This window comes from Bufo gargarizans, chromosome 2 (assembly GCF_014858855.1).
Source record: "Bufo gargarizans isolate SCDJY-AF-19 chromosome 2, ASM1485885v1, whole genome shotgun sequence".
Lineage (NCBI taxonomy): Eukaryota > Metazoa > Chordata > Amphibia > Anura > Bufonidae > Bufo > Bufo gargarizans.
Genome location: NC_058081.1, coordinates 305,199,572 through 305,217,654, shown reverse-complemented (window position 1 = coordinate 305,217,654; position 18,083 = coordinate 305,199,572). Strand labels below are relative to the sequence as shown.

Here is an 18,083-nt window from a genome sequence, read left to right as displayed (position 1 = left end):
TAGATAGCTGTCAGTCACTGATATTTGTACACAGGGGAGATGTCAGTGGTTGATAGCATTCTCTGTGTAATGTGTATACATAGATAGCTGTCAGTCACTGATATTTGTACACAGGGGAGATGTCAGTGATTGATAGCATTCTCTGTGTAAGTGTGTATACATAGATAGCTGTCAGTCACTGATATTTGTATACAGGGGAGATGTCAGTGATTGATAGCATTCTCTGTGTAAGTGTGTATACATAGATACCTGTCAGTCACTGATATTTGTACACAAGCGAGGTGTTGTCAGTGAATGATAGCATTCTTTGTGTAAGGGCTCATGCACATGAACGTATTTTTGTTTCCACGTCTGTTCCGTTTTTTTGGGGGTTTTTTTTGCGGCCCATAAGATAAACCATTCACTTCAATGAGGCTGCAAAAGAAAAAAAAAAGGAAATTACTCTGTGTGCATTGCGTTTCCGTATGTCTGTTCCACAAAAGAATAGAAATGACTTATTATTGTTCGCATTATGGACAAGGATAGGACTGCTGTATTAGGGCTCAGCTGTTCTGTTCTGCAAAAAACGGAATGCACACGGGCTTAATCTGTACTTTTTGTGGATCCGTTTTTTGCAGGCCGCAAAATACATACGGTTGTGTGCATGAGCCCTAAGTGTGTATACAGAGATAGCTGTCAGTCACTGATAGTTGTACACAGGGGAGGTGTAGAAACTGATAACATTCTCTGTGTAAGTGTGTATACAGAGATAGCTGTCAGTCACAGCTGTATATAGAGGAGGTGTTATCAGTGATTGATAGCATTCTCTGTGTAAGTGTGTATACAGAGATAGCTGTCAGTCACTGACAGCTGTATATAGAGGAGGTGTTATCAGTGATTGATAGCATTCTCTGTGTAAGTGTGTATACAGAGATAGCTGTCAGTGACTGATTGTTGTGCACAGGGGAGGTGTTATCAGTGATTGATAGCATTCTCTGTGTAAGGCCTCATGCACACAACCGTATGTATTTTGCGGTCCGAAAAAAAACGGATCCGCAAAAAAAAAAAAAGAAGGATGACGTCCGTGTGCATTTGGTATTTTGCGGAATGGAACAGCTGGCCCCTAATAGAACAGTACTATCCTTGTCTGTAATGCGGACAATAATAGGACTATTTTTTTTGCGGAACGGACATACGGAAATGGAATGAATTCTGAAAAACGGGCATGAGACCTAAGTGTGTATACCGAGATAGCTATCAGTCAGTGATAGTTGTAGATGATAATGTTGTAGATGATAATGTCGGCCAGAGCTGTTGTTTTTGGCTAGACACTATCCATTCACTAATGGTAACACCCAGTTGGACCTCTCTTGCAGACTGCTGGCAATTCATTCAAAACATCAAGTAGGAATAATAAAGAAATGACACAACATAGAGTTTAAGTAAAATGATGCTCCAAAATTGTTATGACTGTACATGGGGAATGCAGGTAGTTACTAAAGCATAGATGCCAGAATAGTTGACAGTTTCTCTTTAAGGAGTTCAAAGGGAGCAGTAAAAAGAAATAAAATCAAAACAGCCATATCTATCTCAAAAATTGCATAGCAAATAATTCAGTACATAGCTGCCAAACCAGCACGTACTAAAAGTCTATAAACTTTGCCTGGTCATAAAGGCCAAAGACACCCTGGTCATTAAGGGTTAATATGTCTGGTTTTATTTTATGACGTGTCACTGTTGTAGTTTCATAGTGGAATTACCTCACTGTTCTATGGAAGCACTATGGTTTCAGTCGTTCTACGTTAATAAAATGATATCACCTTCATTTTGTGTTCTGAAATTGATGGTTGTAACTTGTCTGGCATGGTTTGTGTCAGGAGTGTGTGTGTATCTGTATAATTAAACTTCACTATGGATTACTATAGGGCAAAGTACTTTAGACATGCAGACGCTGATGTAATGTATTCAAACACAGATAGGGCATGTTCCTTGTACGCTGGATGAAGGAAACGTAGGGGAAATGATCAGAGTTGTAAAGAATAATTGGCATAGAAACTTAAAGGGAACCTGTCACCTGCAACAAACATCCCAAGCCGGCAGCAGTACCTGAGAGTAGCCAGCAGCATGGTGGTAACGATCCTTTTCTTCCTGCAGGCAGATGAAGCAAAAGCTGTAAAAACGTTCTTTAATCCCCAGACGGCGCACTTCTCTAGTCAGGCTTGAAGTCACGGAGGCAGCGGCCTCCTCGCTTCAAGTCACACTAACCACGCCCCCTTCCCTGCCCCTTTGTTGTGACTGACATCCGGCAGTTCGGCAAAGCCAGCCAAACTGTCGTGCATAAGCGCTGTCAAGAGCTGCGTCTAGGCCACGTGACCTATGAACGTGTCGTCACTTGGCACAGAGAAAGCTGTGAGAAGTTTGCAGGAGCGCAGCTGCCTTCTCAAATAGCGGATCCATGGAGGTCCCGGGTGTCAGACCCCACAAATCAGATACTGATGACCTATCCATAGGATAGGTCATCAGTATTTAAGTCTCGGAAAGCCCCTTTATCTGGTAGCTTATTTGAGGACCTTGTGGATTGAAATTGTCTTAGTTGAAAAGTGGTCTTTCATTTTCCAAAGTGCATGTTCACATCTACGGCATGCCTGATCAGGCTGTCCGCATCCGTTGCTCCGTTCTGAGGCCCCGCAAAAAAATATAGCATGTCTACAATGGGCCGCCCGTTCCGTTCCGCAATTGCAGATCCGCAAAAAACAGCACGGTCGTGTGCATGAGGCCAAAATCCAATATTTATGCTGGAAAGTGGCTGGATCACCTCCGGACCCCATTATAGTAAATAGGGATAGAACTGAAACACAGACTGATTCTGTGAGTAAGAAACCTGTCTTCCCTCTCAGGTTTGAGAAATAACGACCACTCTAAACGAGTCCATTGGACAGTATTCAAGATGAATGAGGGCCACATATATGATACATGAATAGAGAATTGCATTATTGTTATCTAATCACAATTAAAATCAGTCACAAAACCCTTAAGGGTGAAGTTGGACAAATCCAAGTTTTAGAAAGTATTCATCGCAACCACTGATGCAGTGCCAGGTATTATAGTGCAAAGAATTATTACCGTAACTGATTGCCATATCAAAACGGCTCTGTGTCACTCCACTACTATACAGAAAACGGAGCAGCTGTTTCATCCCATCTTTCTCCCTATTAGCTAAGGTCATTTTAGGTTGAAGAAAACAATATGTTTGGGGCTGTTCCAACTTTGGACTTATCCCGAGTGTCAAAACCACTGGAATTTCACAGGCCGTCCATGTGGCATGAAGGGTTTTCTCTTTTCATCCTAATGGTCCTGAGTTTAAACCATTTGAAATCAAAGAGCTAGGGAAAGTGATGAAGTGAGGTTTGGGAAAGCGATTATCTGTGTGAAAGCTAAAATCCCTGAAGTAGCCGCACAGTCAGCTCCTACACAGCTGTCCCAGACAGCCTGTGCGCTAAACAGGCATTGTTAACCTACAGGACCAATAGCAGGATTTTATTTTTTTATTCATTCATGCATTTATGTAGCACCATCATATTCCACAGTGGTGTACAGAGATTGACAGGAGAGAACATACAAACCCCATTAAAATATTGTCCTTTCTCAAACGACGATAAGTGTTTTGCGGTCCACTAATTGCGGATCCGCAAAACATGGATACTGGCCATGTGCGTTCTGTACGATAGCGTGCCCCATTACAGAAATGCCTATTCTTAGCATGCTCTTTAGGACATCTTTTTTGCGGGGCCGCGGAACGGAACTACGGATGCGGACAGCACAAAACAACTGGAACTGGTTGTTTTTCATAAAAAAAATGAAGGGAAAACCAGATTTGCAATAATGGCCACTAAAACACAAAAATGCAGAAAAATTTCACAAAAAGCCTATGCTTTAATCAACCCTCAAAGGGTATTCCCATCTGATGGCGAAGATCAGAATACCCATTTTATTGGTAGCTTGGCTGGCCGGAGTTACAGAAACAGTCGGGCACTGCTGGAGTCGCTGTGCTACACTGTTTTGCCTGAATGGCTGAGATGGTATTAACCTTTTAACGTCATCATAGACCAAGTAAAAGACATTGTATTTAGTATGATGTTTTGAAATTTTCTCCAGCAGAAAAAGAAACGTAGGGGCGACATGGAACCAATCAAAGTGGAACTGAATTCCACCGTCAGTGCTTGCTCATGAGGGGAACTCTGACCCACATTTACTAATGTGAGTGCAACTAAACTCTGTACCGCAATTTGGTGCATCTAGGTTTAGAGAAATTACCTGTGCCTAGTCCAACAAAGGGGCATGGCTTACCTGTGATGGGTGGTGGCTTTTCATAAAAGGGTGTGGCACAACAAGCAACATTCGGCGATAACATTTCTCCAAAATTCTATCTCAAACTAAGCCAAGCAATAGCTGGTGTAGAGCTAGGCCTAGTTCACACGGTGATTGTGAGTCAGATGCACAGAACGGGTGAAAATCTTTCTATTATACCTTATTTCCGTATAGACTCTACTCCTGGTTTTTGCTCACAGTCACTGATGGAAATCATTGACCAAAACACTGAAGTGTGAAGTAGACATTAGACACATTTTCTAGATAGCCTGACTGTGATTACTCTGGTGCATGTCTAGAAAGCCTGTCTAATTTTACCCCATCTATAGGCTTAGTAAATATACCCCATTGTCTGTTTGATTTATGCAATATACTGTATCATATACAAACTACCTGGTCCACACTACTGAACCGGATCCAAGTATAGGGTTCATTGAACTGAGAAGACTGGCAATGTGTATAAACATTGTTCTGAATCTTAGGCAGGGTACCATTTGGTCATTCTTCTCACCCCTTGGCAGACCTTAAAGAGGACCTGTCACCAATGGAAAAAAGTGTGCTGCTTGTATAATCTAACTAGCTATGCTCCCCCGAGCATGGTATACTTTCCCTTACGTCCCTGTGCCCCCACCCTCCACCCTTCTTCTGCTATTCCCCTCTAAAGTTACAGCACCACATATGTCAATCAGAAGTAACCAGCCACAGAGGTGTGGCCAGTCATTCCTCTGTTTGGCATGATACCAGTTACAGAGACTCTGCCGACACCAGTCTGAATGAGAGACTGTCAAGTGGCAACTCTGATGAATCATGGTCTCGGGAGAACTCCCAAAAAATTGGATCCACAAAATACAGATGATGTCCGTGTTGCAATTTTTTTTATTTATTTATTTTTTATGGACACAATGACATGTCTTCTTTTCATATCCAAATGTCTATTCCACAAAAGATAGAATATGTTCTGTGTTTAGTACCAAATGCAGACCATGGACCCACTGAAGTCAACGGGTCTGCAAAAAAGAAAAATACGGATGTAACACAGATGTCACAGGGGCAAAACTCGTATTTTGCGGATCTACGTTTTCTGGACCACGAAATACATACAGTCGTGTGCATGAGGCCTTATATTTTATGTAGTTTTGACCCATAGCAAAGTGTGGTACACTTCTTCAGACTGTATGACCCAATCTTTTTGGTATTCTTTATAATGCCTTCTATGTTGTGTATACAGATGTAGCTGAGCCAAAATTGACTCTGATGACACATGTCACAGTGTTTTCTCGTGACAAAAGCCATTGAAAAAGTCAATTAACATTTTCTTGCCATTGTTTACTTAATGTGTTAACCATTACGTTTAGGTCGACCAAATCTGTAAATAAATATACTCAATATGAATAGTTTGGTGTGGTTATGTATTTTATTTATATTCTCTGTAGATTTATTGCTGTGTATGTTTTATGATTTAGACGGGCATTAATTTATTTGGAATTTAATGAATCTTTATATGATAAGCTTGTGTTCTAAACCATTGTAACTGTACTCCATCTTGTCCTTCATGTTCTTAGATTATATATAACAATGCAAATACAAGTATTTCTATACATTTGAGTACTATAGATATTTGTCAAAACATACTATTTTAAATGGGTTCTCTCATTTACACAGCACTAATGAATGTGGCTTTCTACTGTGGAGAGTGACAGGCCTGGGTGAAAATCAGTTAATGCCTAATGTGGTTAACACCTATGGGGGGAATTCATCACGAGGGTAATATTTTAAGTCAGTTGTGCATTAGAATGCATTGGTGTACTTTTCTCCAGATTAATCAAACATCACACATTGGGGCACATTTATCATCCTATTTACGCCACCATTGTGGTGTAAATAAGTCACACATATGTGCACTATAATTTGAGATCTTCTAAGCTACTCGACACTTTTCCAAAGTGGTTGGAAAAGCTAGGGCTTACTAGGAGGGGCAGTTAAGTACGGCCAGAAACTGGCCTAAGGTATAGCTGAAGTCTACAACAGACCCTGGCTGGTGTACACTTTAGTTTCTGGCACACAGACTGCCAGAGATGCACCTAATGTATTAAGAGGCACTGGGCACAACTCGCTCAAAGGGATCAGTACTGGGGTATGGGAATGCCAATCATGATAAATGTCCCTCGTTGTTTGTTAAAATTGGTGCACCTTTAAACCTAACTCCTTCTAGAAATTCAACCCCAGTTTTTTTACTCTGCCCCCTACTGGAGTGAGACTGGAGTGAGTGGTGTTTAAATGCAAAAAGTCACAAAGTTGGTGGCTCCGATTTGTGAAAGGTGAAATGGTGCAGCCCTGTCCAACAAGGACTCCAAATGCTAACCCCTGTAATGATGGAATTGTGTTGCTTGAGGCAAATATTTCAATTTACGTCATGGATAGTGCACACCTGACAAAAATATGTGTTCTTGGTGTCAACGCATTCAGTGCTACAGAACTGTACATTCTGTGTCATCACCGGACATGTGGTTAGTCAATTTTCACTAGACCTCCACAATGGCAGCAAAATGCAAACATTACCCGACCCCGCTGCAAAATGATTGCAATGATATCAAGGATGGCGAGTCACTAGAGAGAGAGGATACTGGCTTTTCTGCTACTCTTTCGAGACGTTTCAGCCACCCGGTGTATCTATAATAATAAACTGAGTGGTGTGTTAGATAATCTACTTAGTTTATTATATGGACTCATAGGTTGGTTAAGATCCTGCATGTTGCCTATCTGTATGTCGTGCAGTCAGTGTGCCAAGTTATGTGCCACTTGTGCAGGGAGTGGGGGGGAATAGATGCCTTCCGTGCCCCGGGGATCCACCTCCTCCCCTTTGAGCCTGGCCGAGTCTGAGTTGCCCCAGTCCACATGGTATGTAGGTCAACTAACTTCAGTTTTATACATTCGGAATTTTTAGCAAATTGTAATGCAGTAACATGAACATAGGCGTTCTCAGTTGAACAGTGCACTATTCTTTAGGGTTTGTGGCAAATACTTGGCCACTTAGCCCAGTAAAATTTAAAGATCACCTAATGACCTTGCACATCTGCTGAAAAGGGTCATTCACTGTCCGAATTTTTATTTTGTTTCCAGCTTTTTCTTCCATAGTAGTTATGTTACCGCAGCATTCCAGTGTTATCTCTTGCAGCTGCGTGTCTCATTTTTCCTTAACTTATGACATTGCAATTATTAAGTTACAAGTATCTCTAAAGGAACTGTTGGGTTTTCATCACAGGGTTTGTATTATTATCAAATGTGCTTAGAAGCATGCTTGTGCGTTAGTCAATGCAACATATAAAACCGATGAGGATGCATGTATGGAGACTTTTTATAGCACTATAATTGATGTATAGCCAGAATGGCGTGGTTCCATGTTAGCCACCAAAATCCATACTTTTGTGTTAAAAAAAATAAGAGAGAGAAAAGTATTATAGCAGTGATACCTTTTATTGGCTAACCAAATAATTATGTTTGCAAGCTTTAATTTTTTTAAAGATGTTAGGGAGGCTTGTCCCCATCCTCGCCTGCCATTGGCTGCTCCCCCCCCGACACCGGATGTTTTCATCCATGTACAGGGAGAAGCAGCAGTGGCGGTGCAGAGACCAGGAGCGCCGCAGGTAGTGAGTTAAGAATATTTCCTTTCAGGGGCCCGGCACATAAGGGGGCTGTTTTTGATATTGGATAACCCCTTTAACAATAAAGGTGTCACTGCTATATTACCTTTTGTCTTTTTCTTTTTTTTTACGCAAAAGTATTTAACATAATATAGCGCTATATGAAAGGCCATAGATAACATTTATTGGTTAATCTGTGAAATTGAGGGAATCCCCAAACCTGAGTTTGTATTGGGTTTATTGTTAAGATAACTAAGGTTCAAAGCAACACTCAATAAAAAAGCACACCTAAATAATAGAAAGTTAGAAAACATGTTATTACAAAGAAAAGCAAAGGTAACACCACCTGCCTAATGGTAGTTGGAGTGCCCTAGGTATTAGGCGTTTTGTAAAGGTACGAGGCAGGAGATGTATATGCTGTGGCCAGCTAATGATCCTGGAGTCCATAACCAGGCCAATAGTGGAAAGTGAATAAGTCTGTCTTTACTAAAGTGCAGACTGGGAGTTGTAGTATATCCAACAGTATTAACCCATTAGCACAGTTCCAAACAAGTCACACCTGGATCTGAATACTTTGTAATTGGATGTCATTAAAAATGTAGTATAGCCTCTGAGTTAGTCAATAAAATGTATCTGTAAAAAGCCACCTGTTTGTTCTTTTTCCTATTTCTCTGTCTACCCGCCTGAGGTGGTTGTACATGCTCAGTTCCATTTCAACTTCTACCAGCAGTATCTACTGTTACAGCTGTGACAGTTGCAGAGCTAAAGCTGAATCAGAAAGGACATGTACGCCCCAAAATACACCTCAAAAACACCCAATAAAAACACCTGTAAACAGCGCTTATTGTGTGAACCCAGCCTAACTCCCTGGATCAACGACCCCTCTCTACTAGCCATAGCCTGTAATATTATTACACTCCAGAAATACATCCAGGCCCCTCTTGAATTCCTTTATTGTACTCACCATCACCACCTCCTCAGGCAGAGAGTTCCATAGTCTCACTGCTCTTACCGTAAAGAATCCTCTTCTATGTTTGTGTACAAACCTTCTTTCCTCCAGACGCAGAGGATGTCCCCTCGTCACAGTCCTGGGGATAAATAGATGATGGGAGAGATCTCTGTACTGATCCCTGATATATTTATACATAGTAATTAGATCTCTCCTCAGTTGTCTTTTTTCTAAAGTAAATAACCCTAATAATCTTTCAGGGTACTGTAGTTGCCCCATTCCAGTTATTACTTTAGTTGCCCTCCTCTGAACCCTCTCCAGCTCTGCTATGTCTGCCTTGTTCACAGGAACCCAGAACTGTACACAGTACTCCATGTGTGGTCTGACTAGTGATTTGTAAAGTGGTAGGACTATGTTCTCATCACGGCTATCTATGCCCCTTTTGATGCAACCCATTATCTTATTGGCCTTGGCAGCAGCTGCCTGACACTGGTTTCTACAGCTTAGTTTGCTGTTTATTAAAATTCCTAGGTCCTTTTCCATGTCAGTGTTACCCAGTATTTTACCATTTAGTATGTACGGGTGATTTGCATTATTCCCTCCAATGTGCATAACCTTACATTTGTGTTAAACCTCATCTGTCACTTCTCTGCCCAAGCATCTAATCTATCCAGATCCATCTGTAGTTGTATAGTGTCCTCTTCAGTGTTAATTATATTACACAGTTTAGTGTCATCTGCAAAAATGTATATTTTACTGTGCAAGCCTTCTACGAGATCATTAATAAATATATTGAAGAGAATAGGGCCCAATACTGACCCCTGAGATACTTCGCTAGTGACAGTGACCCAATCTGAGTGTGTACCATTAATGACCACCCTCTGTTTTCTATCATTGAGCCAGTTACTTAATCCACTTACAGACCTTTTCTCCCAGTCCAAGCATTCTCATTTTATATACTAACCTTTTATGCGGTACAGTGTCAAATGCTTTGGAAAAGACCAGATATATGACATCCATTGATTCGCCGCTGTCAAGTCTAGAACTTACCGCCTCATAGAGACTGATTAAATTAGTTTGACATGACCGATCCCTCATTAAGTCATGCTGATATGATGTTATTTGCTTGTTTTCATTGAGATCCTCCAAGATAGCATCTCTTAGAAAACCTTCAAACAGTTTACCCACAACAGATGTTAAACTTACCGGCCTATAGTTTCCAGGGTCTGTTTTTGCACCCTTTTTGAATATTGGCACCACATTTGCTATGCGCCAATCCTGTGGAACACTCCCTGTCAGTATAGAGTCTGTAAATATCAGAAAAAAGGGTCTGGCTATGACATTACTTAATTCTATTACCATACGGGAGTGTATGCCATCTGGCCCTGGCGATTTGTCTATTTTGATCTTTTTAAGTCGTTATTGTACTTCTTCCTGGGTCAGACAGGGACCTTTTAATGGGGAATTTACTTTTACATTCTGCATTTTATCTTACAGTTTATTTTCCTCAGTGAATACAGTGGAGAAAAAAATATTTAATAGCTTTGCTTTCTCCTCGTCGCTCTCTGCAACTCCCCCCTCATTGCTCTGTAGAGTGCCGACACCTTCAGATTTATACTTTTTACCATTTATATAATTGAAGAACATTTTAGAGTTAGTTTTGCTCTCTTTGGCAATTAATCTCTCGGTCTCTAGTTTGGCGACTTTTATTTGTTTTTTTACATATTCTATTTTTTTCCTTATAGTTTTTCAGTGCTTCCGTGCAACCCTCCCGTTTTAGTAATTTAATGCTTTCTTTTTGTCTTTTATTGCCTTCTTTACAGTTCTATCTATCCACATTGGTTTCTTCTTGTTCCTTAACCTTTTATTCCCATAAGCTATGTACCTCTCACAATTAGATTTTAGGATGCTTTTAAAAATATCCAATTTTGTGGCTGTATTTTTATTTTTGAGGACTTTGTCCCAGTTAGTTAGACCTATGGCCACTCTTAGTTGGTTAAAGTTTGCTTTTTTGAAGTTTGGTATTTTTGTTCCTCCCTGTAGAAACGCTCGTTTGAAGGATAATTGGAAGGTTATTACTTTATGGTCACTATTGTTTCCTTTATGAGATGTACAGCTTTCAGTTTCCCAGACTATATCTGGGTAGTTGAAGTCCCCCATAATAACCACCTCATTATGATTTTCCGCCTTGTCTATCTCGTTTAGTAGTAGATTTTCTGTGGACTCTGGTATATTAGGTGGTTTCTAATAAACTCCTATTAGTAATTTATTATTGTTTTTGCCTCCATGTACCGTAATTTTTCCCCTATAAGATGCACTCCCCCCCTCCCCTCCCCCCCCCAAAAAAAAGTGGGGGAAAAATAGCACTGCGTCTTATGGGGCGAATGCTGCAATTTTACACTGATACAATTGCCGGCGTGTGTATCAGCGGTAGGGAGGAGGGACTGTGGGCCGGCATCTTGTTTTGTAATGGCAGCGGGGCCTGGTGAAGTCACTGTATTCTACTACACAGGGCCCCGCTCACTGTAATAATCATATAGGCAATGTTAATTCAGCTCCAATCCAGGCTGTAGTACATTACTTACTACTAACTTCCATAGCAGGCAGGAGGCCGGGCGAGCGGGCGGGAGCCGTCAGCGTAACTCACTACGTCACGCTCCCCCTCCGCCCACTTTATGAATGAAGCAGGTGACGCCGGCGCGTGACGTAGTGAGTTACGCTGCCGGCTACCGCCCGCTCGCATGGCTTCCTGCCTGTTATGGAAGTTAGTAGTAAGTACCATACTACAGCCTGGATTGGAGATGAATTAACATTGCCTATATGATTACTACAGTGAGCGAGGCCCGGTGTAATAGAATACAGTGACTGCATCAGGCCGCGCTGCCATTACAAAACAAGATGCCGACCCCTCCCCCACCCCCTGTATTGGGCGTCATTCACTACACAGAGACACTGTTATGGGGGGATCTGTGGATGACACATAGCATAAGATGTTATGTGTCATCCACAGATCCCCCCCATAGCAGTGTCATGCCATTCCCAGATGCCCCCATAACAGTGCCATTCCCAGATGGCCCCATAATAGTGCCATCCCCAGATGCCCCCATAATAGTGCCATCCACAAACCCCCATAACAGTATGTCATCCAAAAAAAAACACAACATTGCATCATCGACAGATCCCCCATTAGTTCAAAACCCACCCACCAAAAGCACACCTTTTGGTTCCAATTTTTTTTCTTATTATTTTCTTCCTCAAAAACCTAGGTGCGTCTTATGTGCCGGTGCGTCTTATAGGGCAAAAAATATGGTTTTTCTACCCACAGTGACTCCACATGTTCTTTTTTTTTTTACATTAATTGTGGGGTAACTCCTTTAGGGAAAGTACAGTAAGTTACTGATCATATTAGTTTGAGCTATGAACTCCTAGCCTCTAGAACAAGCCACAGTACCACTAACTTCTACATTTTTTTTGTTTTTTTATCTACACATAGCTACTCTTAGTATGGTGCTATGCATGAACTGTAGATCTTTCCATTCACTAGACTGTGATTGTTTTGCAGTTATGCACAGTGCCGTAAATGCTGTAAAGGGTAATAGACAATGGCTCCTTTATTTCTTTGTTCCAGGACTTATAGTACCTATGTCCAAACCACTACTGGTCAGTACTTATGTCATAAGCAATATGCCGTGACTTGCTATGCTGTGAAAACCACTTCAAAGGCTATGTACACCTTTTGAGGCATTTTTTTTATTGCATTGTACTACTTTTGAGCTAAAAATCATTTTTTTTAAATGGGTCTTTATTGCAGATATGGAGCCCTTTTTTCTGTTCAGAGCTGAGATGCTCTAATATAGAAATCTGAATTTTCTCTTTGCTCTGTCAGCCAGTTAATCTGACTGGCTCCTTATGTCTGCTCTCTGACATTGTAAACTCATTATAACTGTGTTCTAATCTTACTGATAAGAATGTGTCTTAAATAAGTGTTTATGACCTCTTAGTAAGTTATGACCAGTACAAAGTGAAAGTAAAAAAGCATGATTCACACAGCTAGAGAAACAGTTAACTCTTTATGACAGAACAGCTCAATATTTTTAATAAAGACCAAAATAAGTAAAATGCAATCATAAAAAAAATTGCCTCCAAGGGTGTACATAGCCTTTAAGTGTAATGTAATGACACATGCTGTATTACTGATTACACCAGAAAAACTGTACAATGTTTATGGACCACCCACTGTGTTTTGTTGGTGCTGTTTTAGAGGGAATTGAGCATTTTGAATGAACTACAAGTAACAGCTCCATAGAGCAGCCTTTTGCTCTACAGTCAGGATTAGAGGTAGTGCCAAACCCAACTGTTAACCCTTTGAGTGCTGCAATCTGTAACCAATGCAGGATCAAAGGGGATTTCCTCTTCTTATTGGACCCTAGTGATTTGATTAGACGCTGGGTAAACCCCCTGCAGTCAGCTCTTGGGACATAGAAAAAACTCCAGGACTGTAAATTCTGTAATCCTGCAATTTGCGTCCACTAGTGTTGCCCTAACCCCAACCTATGCTATAGAGACATACACTCACCTAAAGAATTATTAGGAACACCTGTTCTATTTCTCATTAATGCGATTATCTAGTCAACCACATGGCAGTTGCTTCAATGCATGTAGGGTTGTGGTCCTGGTGAAGACAATCTCCTGAACTCCAAACTGAATGTCAGAATGGGAAAGAAAGGTGGGCTACAACAGCAGAAGACCCCACCGGGTACCACTCATCTCCACTACAAATAGGAAAAAGAGGCTACAATTTGTACAAGCTCACCAAAATTGGACTGTTGAAGACTGGAAAAATGTTGCCTGGTCTGATGAGTATCGATTTCTGTTGAGACATTCAAATGGTAGAGTCCGAATTTGGCGTAAACAGAATGAGAACATGTATCCATCATGCCTTGTTACCACTGTGCAGGCTGGTGGTGGTGGTGTAATGGTGTGGGGGATGTTTTCTGGGCACACTTTAGGCCCCTTAGTGCCAATTGGCCATCATTTAAATGCCACGGGCTACCTGAGCATTGTTTCTGACCATGTCCATCCCTTCATGACCACCATGTACCCATCTTCTGATGGCTACTTCCAGCAGGATAATGCGCCATGTCGCAAAGCTCGAATCATTTCAAATTGGTTTCTTGAACATGACAATGAGTTCACTGTACTAAACTGTCCCCCACAGTCACCAGATCTCAACCAAATAGAGCATCTTTGGGATGTGGTGGAACGGGAGCTTCGTGCCCTGGATGTGCATCCCTCAAATCTGCATCAACTGCAAGATGCTATCCTATCAATATGGGCCAACATTTCTAAAGAATGCTATTAGCACCTTGTTGAATCAATGCCACGTAGAATTAAGGCAGTTCTGAAGGCAAAAGGGGGTCCAACACCGTATTAGTATGGTGTTCCTAATAATTCTTTAGGTGAGTGTAAAGCATAATGTATTAGCACACAGGAGTATGTTAATACATCATAATTATAAACTATTTTGTAAGACAGTAATTTATTAATGAGATTATAAAAAAAAATTAAAGTGTAATTGAAAATCTTTAAATAAAGAAAGCCTGCAAAATAGTAATAAATAAATAATTAAAAAATAATTAATATTTTACACAAGCAAAACACTTTTTAAGAATCCACATGACCAAAATAACACAAACAAGTCACTTAACAGGTTATTTAGTGTATACACAGTGTAAACAATAAAATACTGGGGGAAAAAACTGAAAAATAGCTGGTCATTAAGGGGTTAAAGACAAATATTGAGGGATGATGACATCACGCCTTTATCATTCACTGTCGAAAAGCTTTGCTGCAGTGCACTACCAGGTCATGCTGAGTGATGACCTCTTTTTTGGCGCACACATTGAAAGCACATATGAGGCTATATACAGGACAGTCAACAAAAAACATTTACATTTCTTATTGCTGCCTACTCATAGGGATTACAGTTATGTATTTAAGATGGTAAAACAGCTACGCCTGACATGCTTGTTTGCTGAATAGTTATGTATCAAGATGAAGCTCAAATGAGTTCCACATGACGAGAAATGGATTTACTTGTGTTATTTTTTTTTCTCAAAATCTGTGCAGACGTCTTGCAGGAAATTACTTGACATACATTCCCAAGGGAGCTTTCGCTGGACTCAACAGTCTCAAAGTTCTGTAAGTAGATCAAGCACTTGTTATGTATATTTCCGATTACTGTTCCTAATTGCCCTGGGCCACTAATTATAGTGTTTTTGCCTAAATTGCTTGAGCTTTTAAACCAATAAACCAGAGCACTTGCTATAGTATAGCACATGAACTCCCTACATAGCCTTGTAGGTAAAAAATTGAAATGGATATGTCATGACTTCTAAATCAGCTTTAAAAAGTAAAAATACAGGACAGAAAAAGATGATGTGCTTGTTAAAGAACATCTAGTGATGATAGCTTACATCTGGCATGAAATGTATGATGGACTCAATTGTAACATTAGCTTCCACATTACTTATATAGTTTTCCATATTGAGTTAAACAAACTCCTGGGTAAATGTCCCCAGACTAAGACCCCTTTACAGTCAACTGTAATGAGGATTTCAATTGAGATCAAAAGGTGTTTAATTGTGTGGATTCAAGTGGTTCCCCGTAAGCAGGAGCTACTGTTTGCAGTGGCTTTTTATTCTGGCTAATGGTGTGTCTGTGATTCGATAACCAACCTTATTGCCTCCTTGTGGCCTTTGGTGGCCATAAATTTACACTACAATCAGGAATTCACTGTGGGGAGATTACTCTAGCTAATAGTGTGGATCCTGAGGGGCACTTTTTTGATGAGCATCAACAACTCTTCTTCTGAGGTCCTCAGAAATCTCATTGATACACGTTCACAAACATGTGCTTTGAAGATCAGACTTTAATAGATCCCTGTTCTTTAAATAAAACAAGATGCCCAATCACACCTGATTGTCATCCCATTAATTGAAAACACCTGAATTTAATCTTCAAATTATCCGCTAATTCAAAAGGTTCATATTCTTTTTCCATCACAGACATGTGATATTTTCCCTAATAAGTAAATGACCAAGTCTAAAATGTTTACTCATTTGTTTGAGTTGGTTATCTTTATCTACTTTTAGGATGTAGTAATCGAATGTGGTTTTAGGTCATATTTATGCAGAAATATAGAAAATTCTGAAGGGTTCAAAAACTTTCAAGCACCAATGTATGAAGAGGACAGACGCTTCTTTCTATTCCTGTATTGTATATACTAGAAAAATAAAATTAACAAACCAAAAGATTCAGCAACAGAGTGAAATATCCAGTAAACACATCCAATTTTATTTGAGTCCAACTATAAAAGCTATATCCAAACAGAGAACCCCAATGCCTGATCAGCCAGGATCTTCCACTATGTTGATGTGGATCTGAACTCTCAGACAACCTCTTGTATGATGGATGGCCAGTACAGAGGGTTAGTGAAATAACCATTCAGTAAAATGGAGCTGTCCTCTCCTAGTGTCCCCAGGAGCAGCTCATCCTGACACAGGTAATGCAGGCAATTAGATGACTATGCTTATTGGTAGAATACTCCAGTCAATAACATGTAGTGGCGGGCAGCAGCATCTGTTGAACATGGTTTCAAGTTGCAATGTACCAGGAAAGACCATTAAATGTTTTAAAATATGGTAACTGGAGGGACCTCTGGTTATATACAGTCAGGTCCATAAATATTGGGACATCAACACAATTCTAACATTTTAGGCTCTATACACCACCACAATGGATTTGAAATAAAACAAACAAGATGTGCTTTAAGTGCAGACTGACAGCTTTAATTTGAGGGTATTTACATCCAAATCAGGTGAACAGTGCAGGAATTACAACAGTTTGCATATGTGCCTCCCACTTGTTAAGGGACCAAAAGTAATGGAACATAATAATAATAATAATAAATCAAACTTTCACTTTTTAATACTTGGTCGCTAATCCTTTGCAGTCAATTACAGCCTGAAGTCTGGAACGCATAGACATCACCAGACGCTGGGTTTCATCCCTGATGATTGTCTGCCAGGCCTCTACTGCAACTGTCTTCAGTTCCTGCTTGTTCTTGGGGCATTTCCCCTTCAGTTTTGTCTTCAGTAAGTGAAATGCATGCTCAATCGGATTCAGGTCAGGTGATTGACTTGGCTATTGCAGAACATTCCACTTCTTTCTGTTAAAAAACTCTTTGGTTGCTTTTGCAGTATGCTTTGGATCATTGTCCATCTGCACTGTGAAGCGCTGTCCAATGAGTTCTGAAGCACTTGGCTAAATATAAGCAGATAATATTGCCCGAAACACTTCAGAATTCATCCTGCTGCTTTTGTCAGAAGTCACATCATCAATAAATACTAGAGAACCAGTTCCATTGGCAGCCATACATGCCCACGCCATGACACTACCACCACCATGCTTCACTGATGAGGTGGTATGCTTAGGATCATGAGCAGTTCCTTTCCTTCTCCATACTCTTCTTTTCCTATCACTCTGGTACAAGTTGATCTTGGTCTCATCCAGGGCTGTGGAGTCGAGGAGTCAGAGGCAATTTTGGGTACCTGGAGTCGGAGTCGGCAAAAAACGAACCGACTCCGACTTTTACTAAATTTAAATTGGAATAAAATAAATTTAAAAAAGCAAGTTTAAATGTCCCAATTCACAAAAAGTTATAATTAATTACTTCTCTACTGTAAGAATAAAGGCCAATGCATGCAGTGCGTCACGTTACTGCAAAACGAACACGTTAAGTGACCATGAAGAAGCATGCTTTTCATATGCTTCACTATATGGCACGCAACGCACAGTTAAGGAGCGGCAATACTTATACTTTCCATTGTGTTGTGTTCCGCTGTTACAGGTTTACATGGTTAACCTAGACTCTCACTGATAACTGATTAAGTAAATATGTTTTTTGCAGGACTAGACACTTGTATAAGTGAAGGGAATGGATAGTCAATAGTTCAAGACTGAAGTTGTAAACCAGTTGAAAAACTCCTGCCATTCAGCTAAGGCTACTTTAACACATGCGTTTAGGTGCGGATCCATCTGACATCTGCACAGACGGATCCTCACGTATAATGCAAACGCTGGTA

At 40.5% G+C, this 18,083-nt stretch overlaps 1 protein-coding gene across 2 annotated transcripts in view; it reads left to right on the top strand.

Moving 5' to 3' along the window:
• Positions 1-18,083, top strand: part of LGR5 (leucine rich repeat containing G protein-coupled receptor 5) — a 161,908-nt gene that overhangs the window by 90,099 nt on the left and 53,726 nt on the right. For both annotated transcript variants that reach the window (XM_044277146.1, XM_044277145.1), the window contains exon 3: positions 15,067-15,138. In XM_044277146.1, coding sequence (XP_044133081.1) covers positions 15,067-15,138 — 72 coding nt within the window. The remainder of the gene's footprint in view (positions 1-15,066; positions 15,139-18,083) is intronic.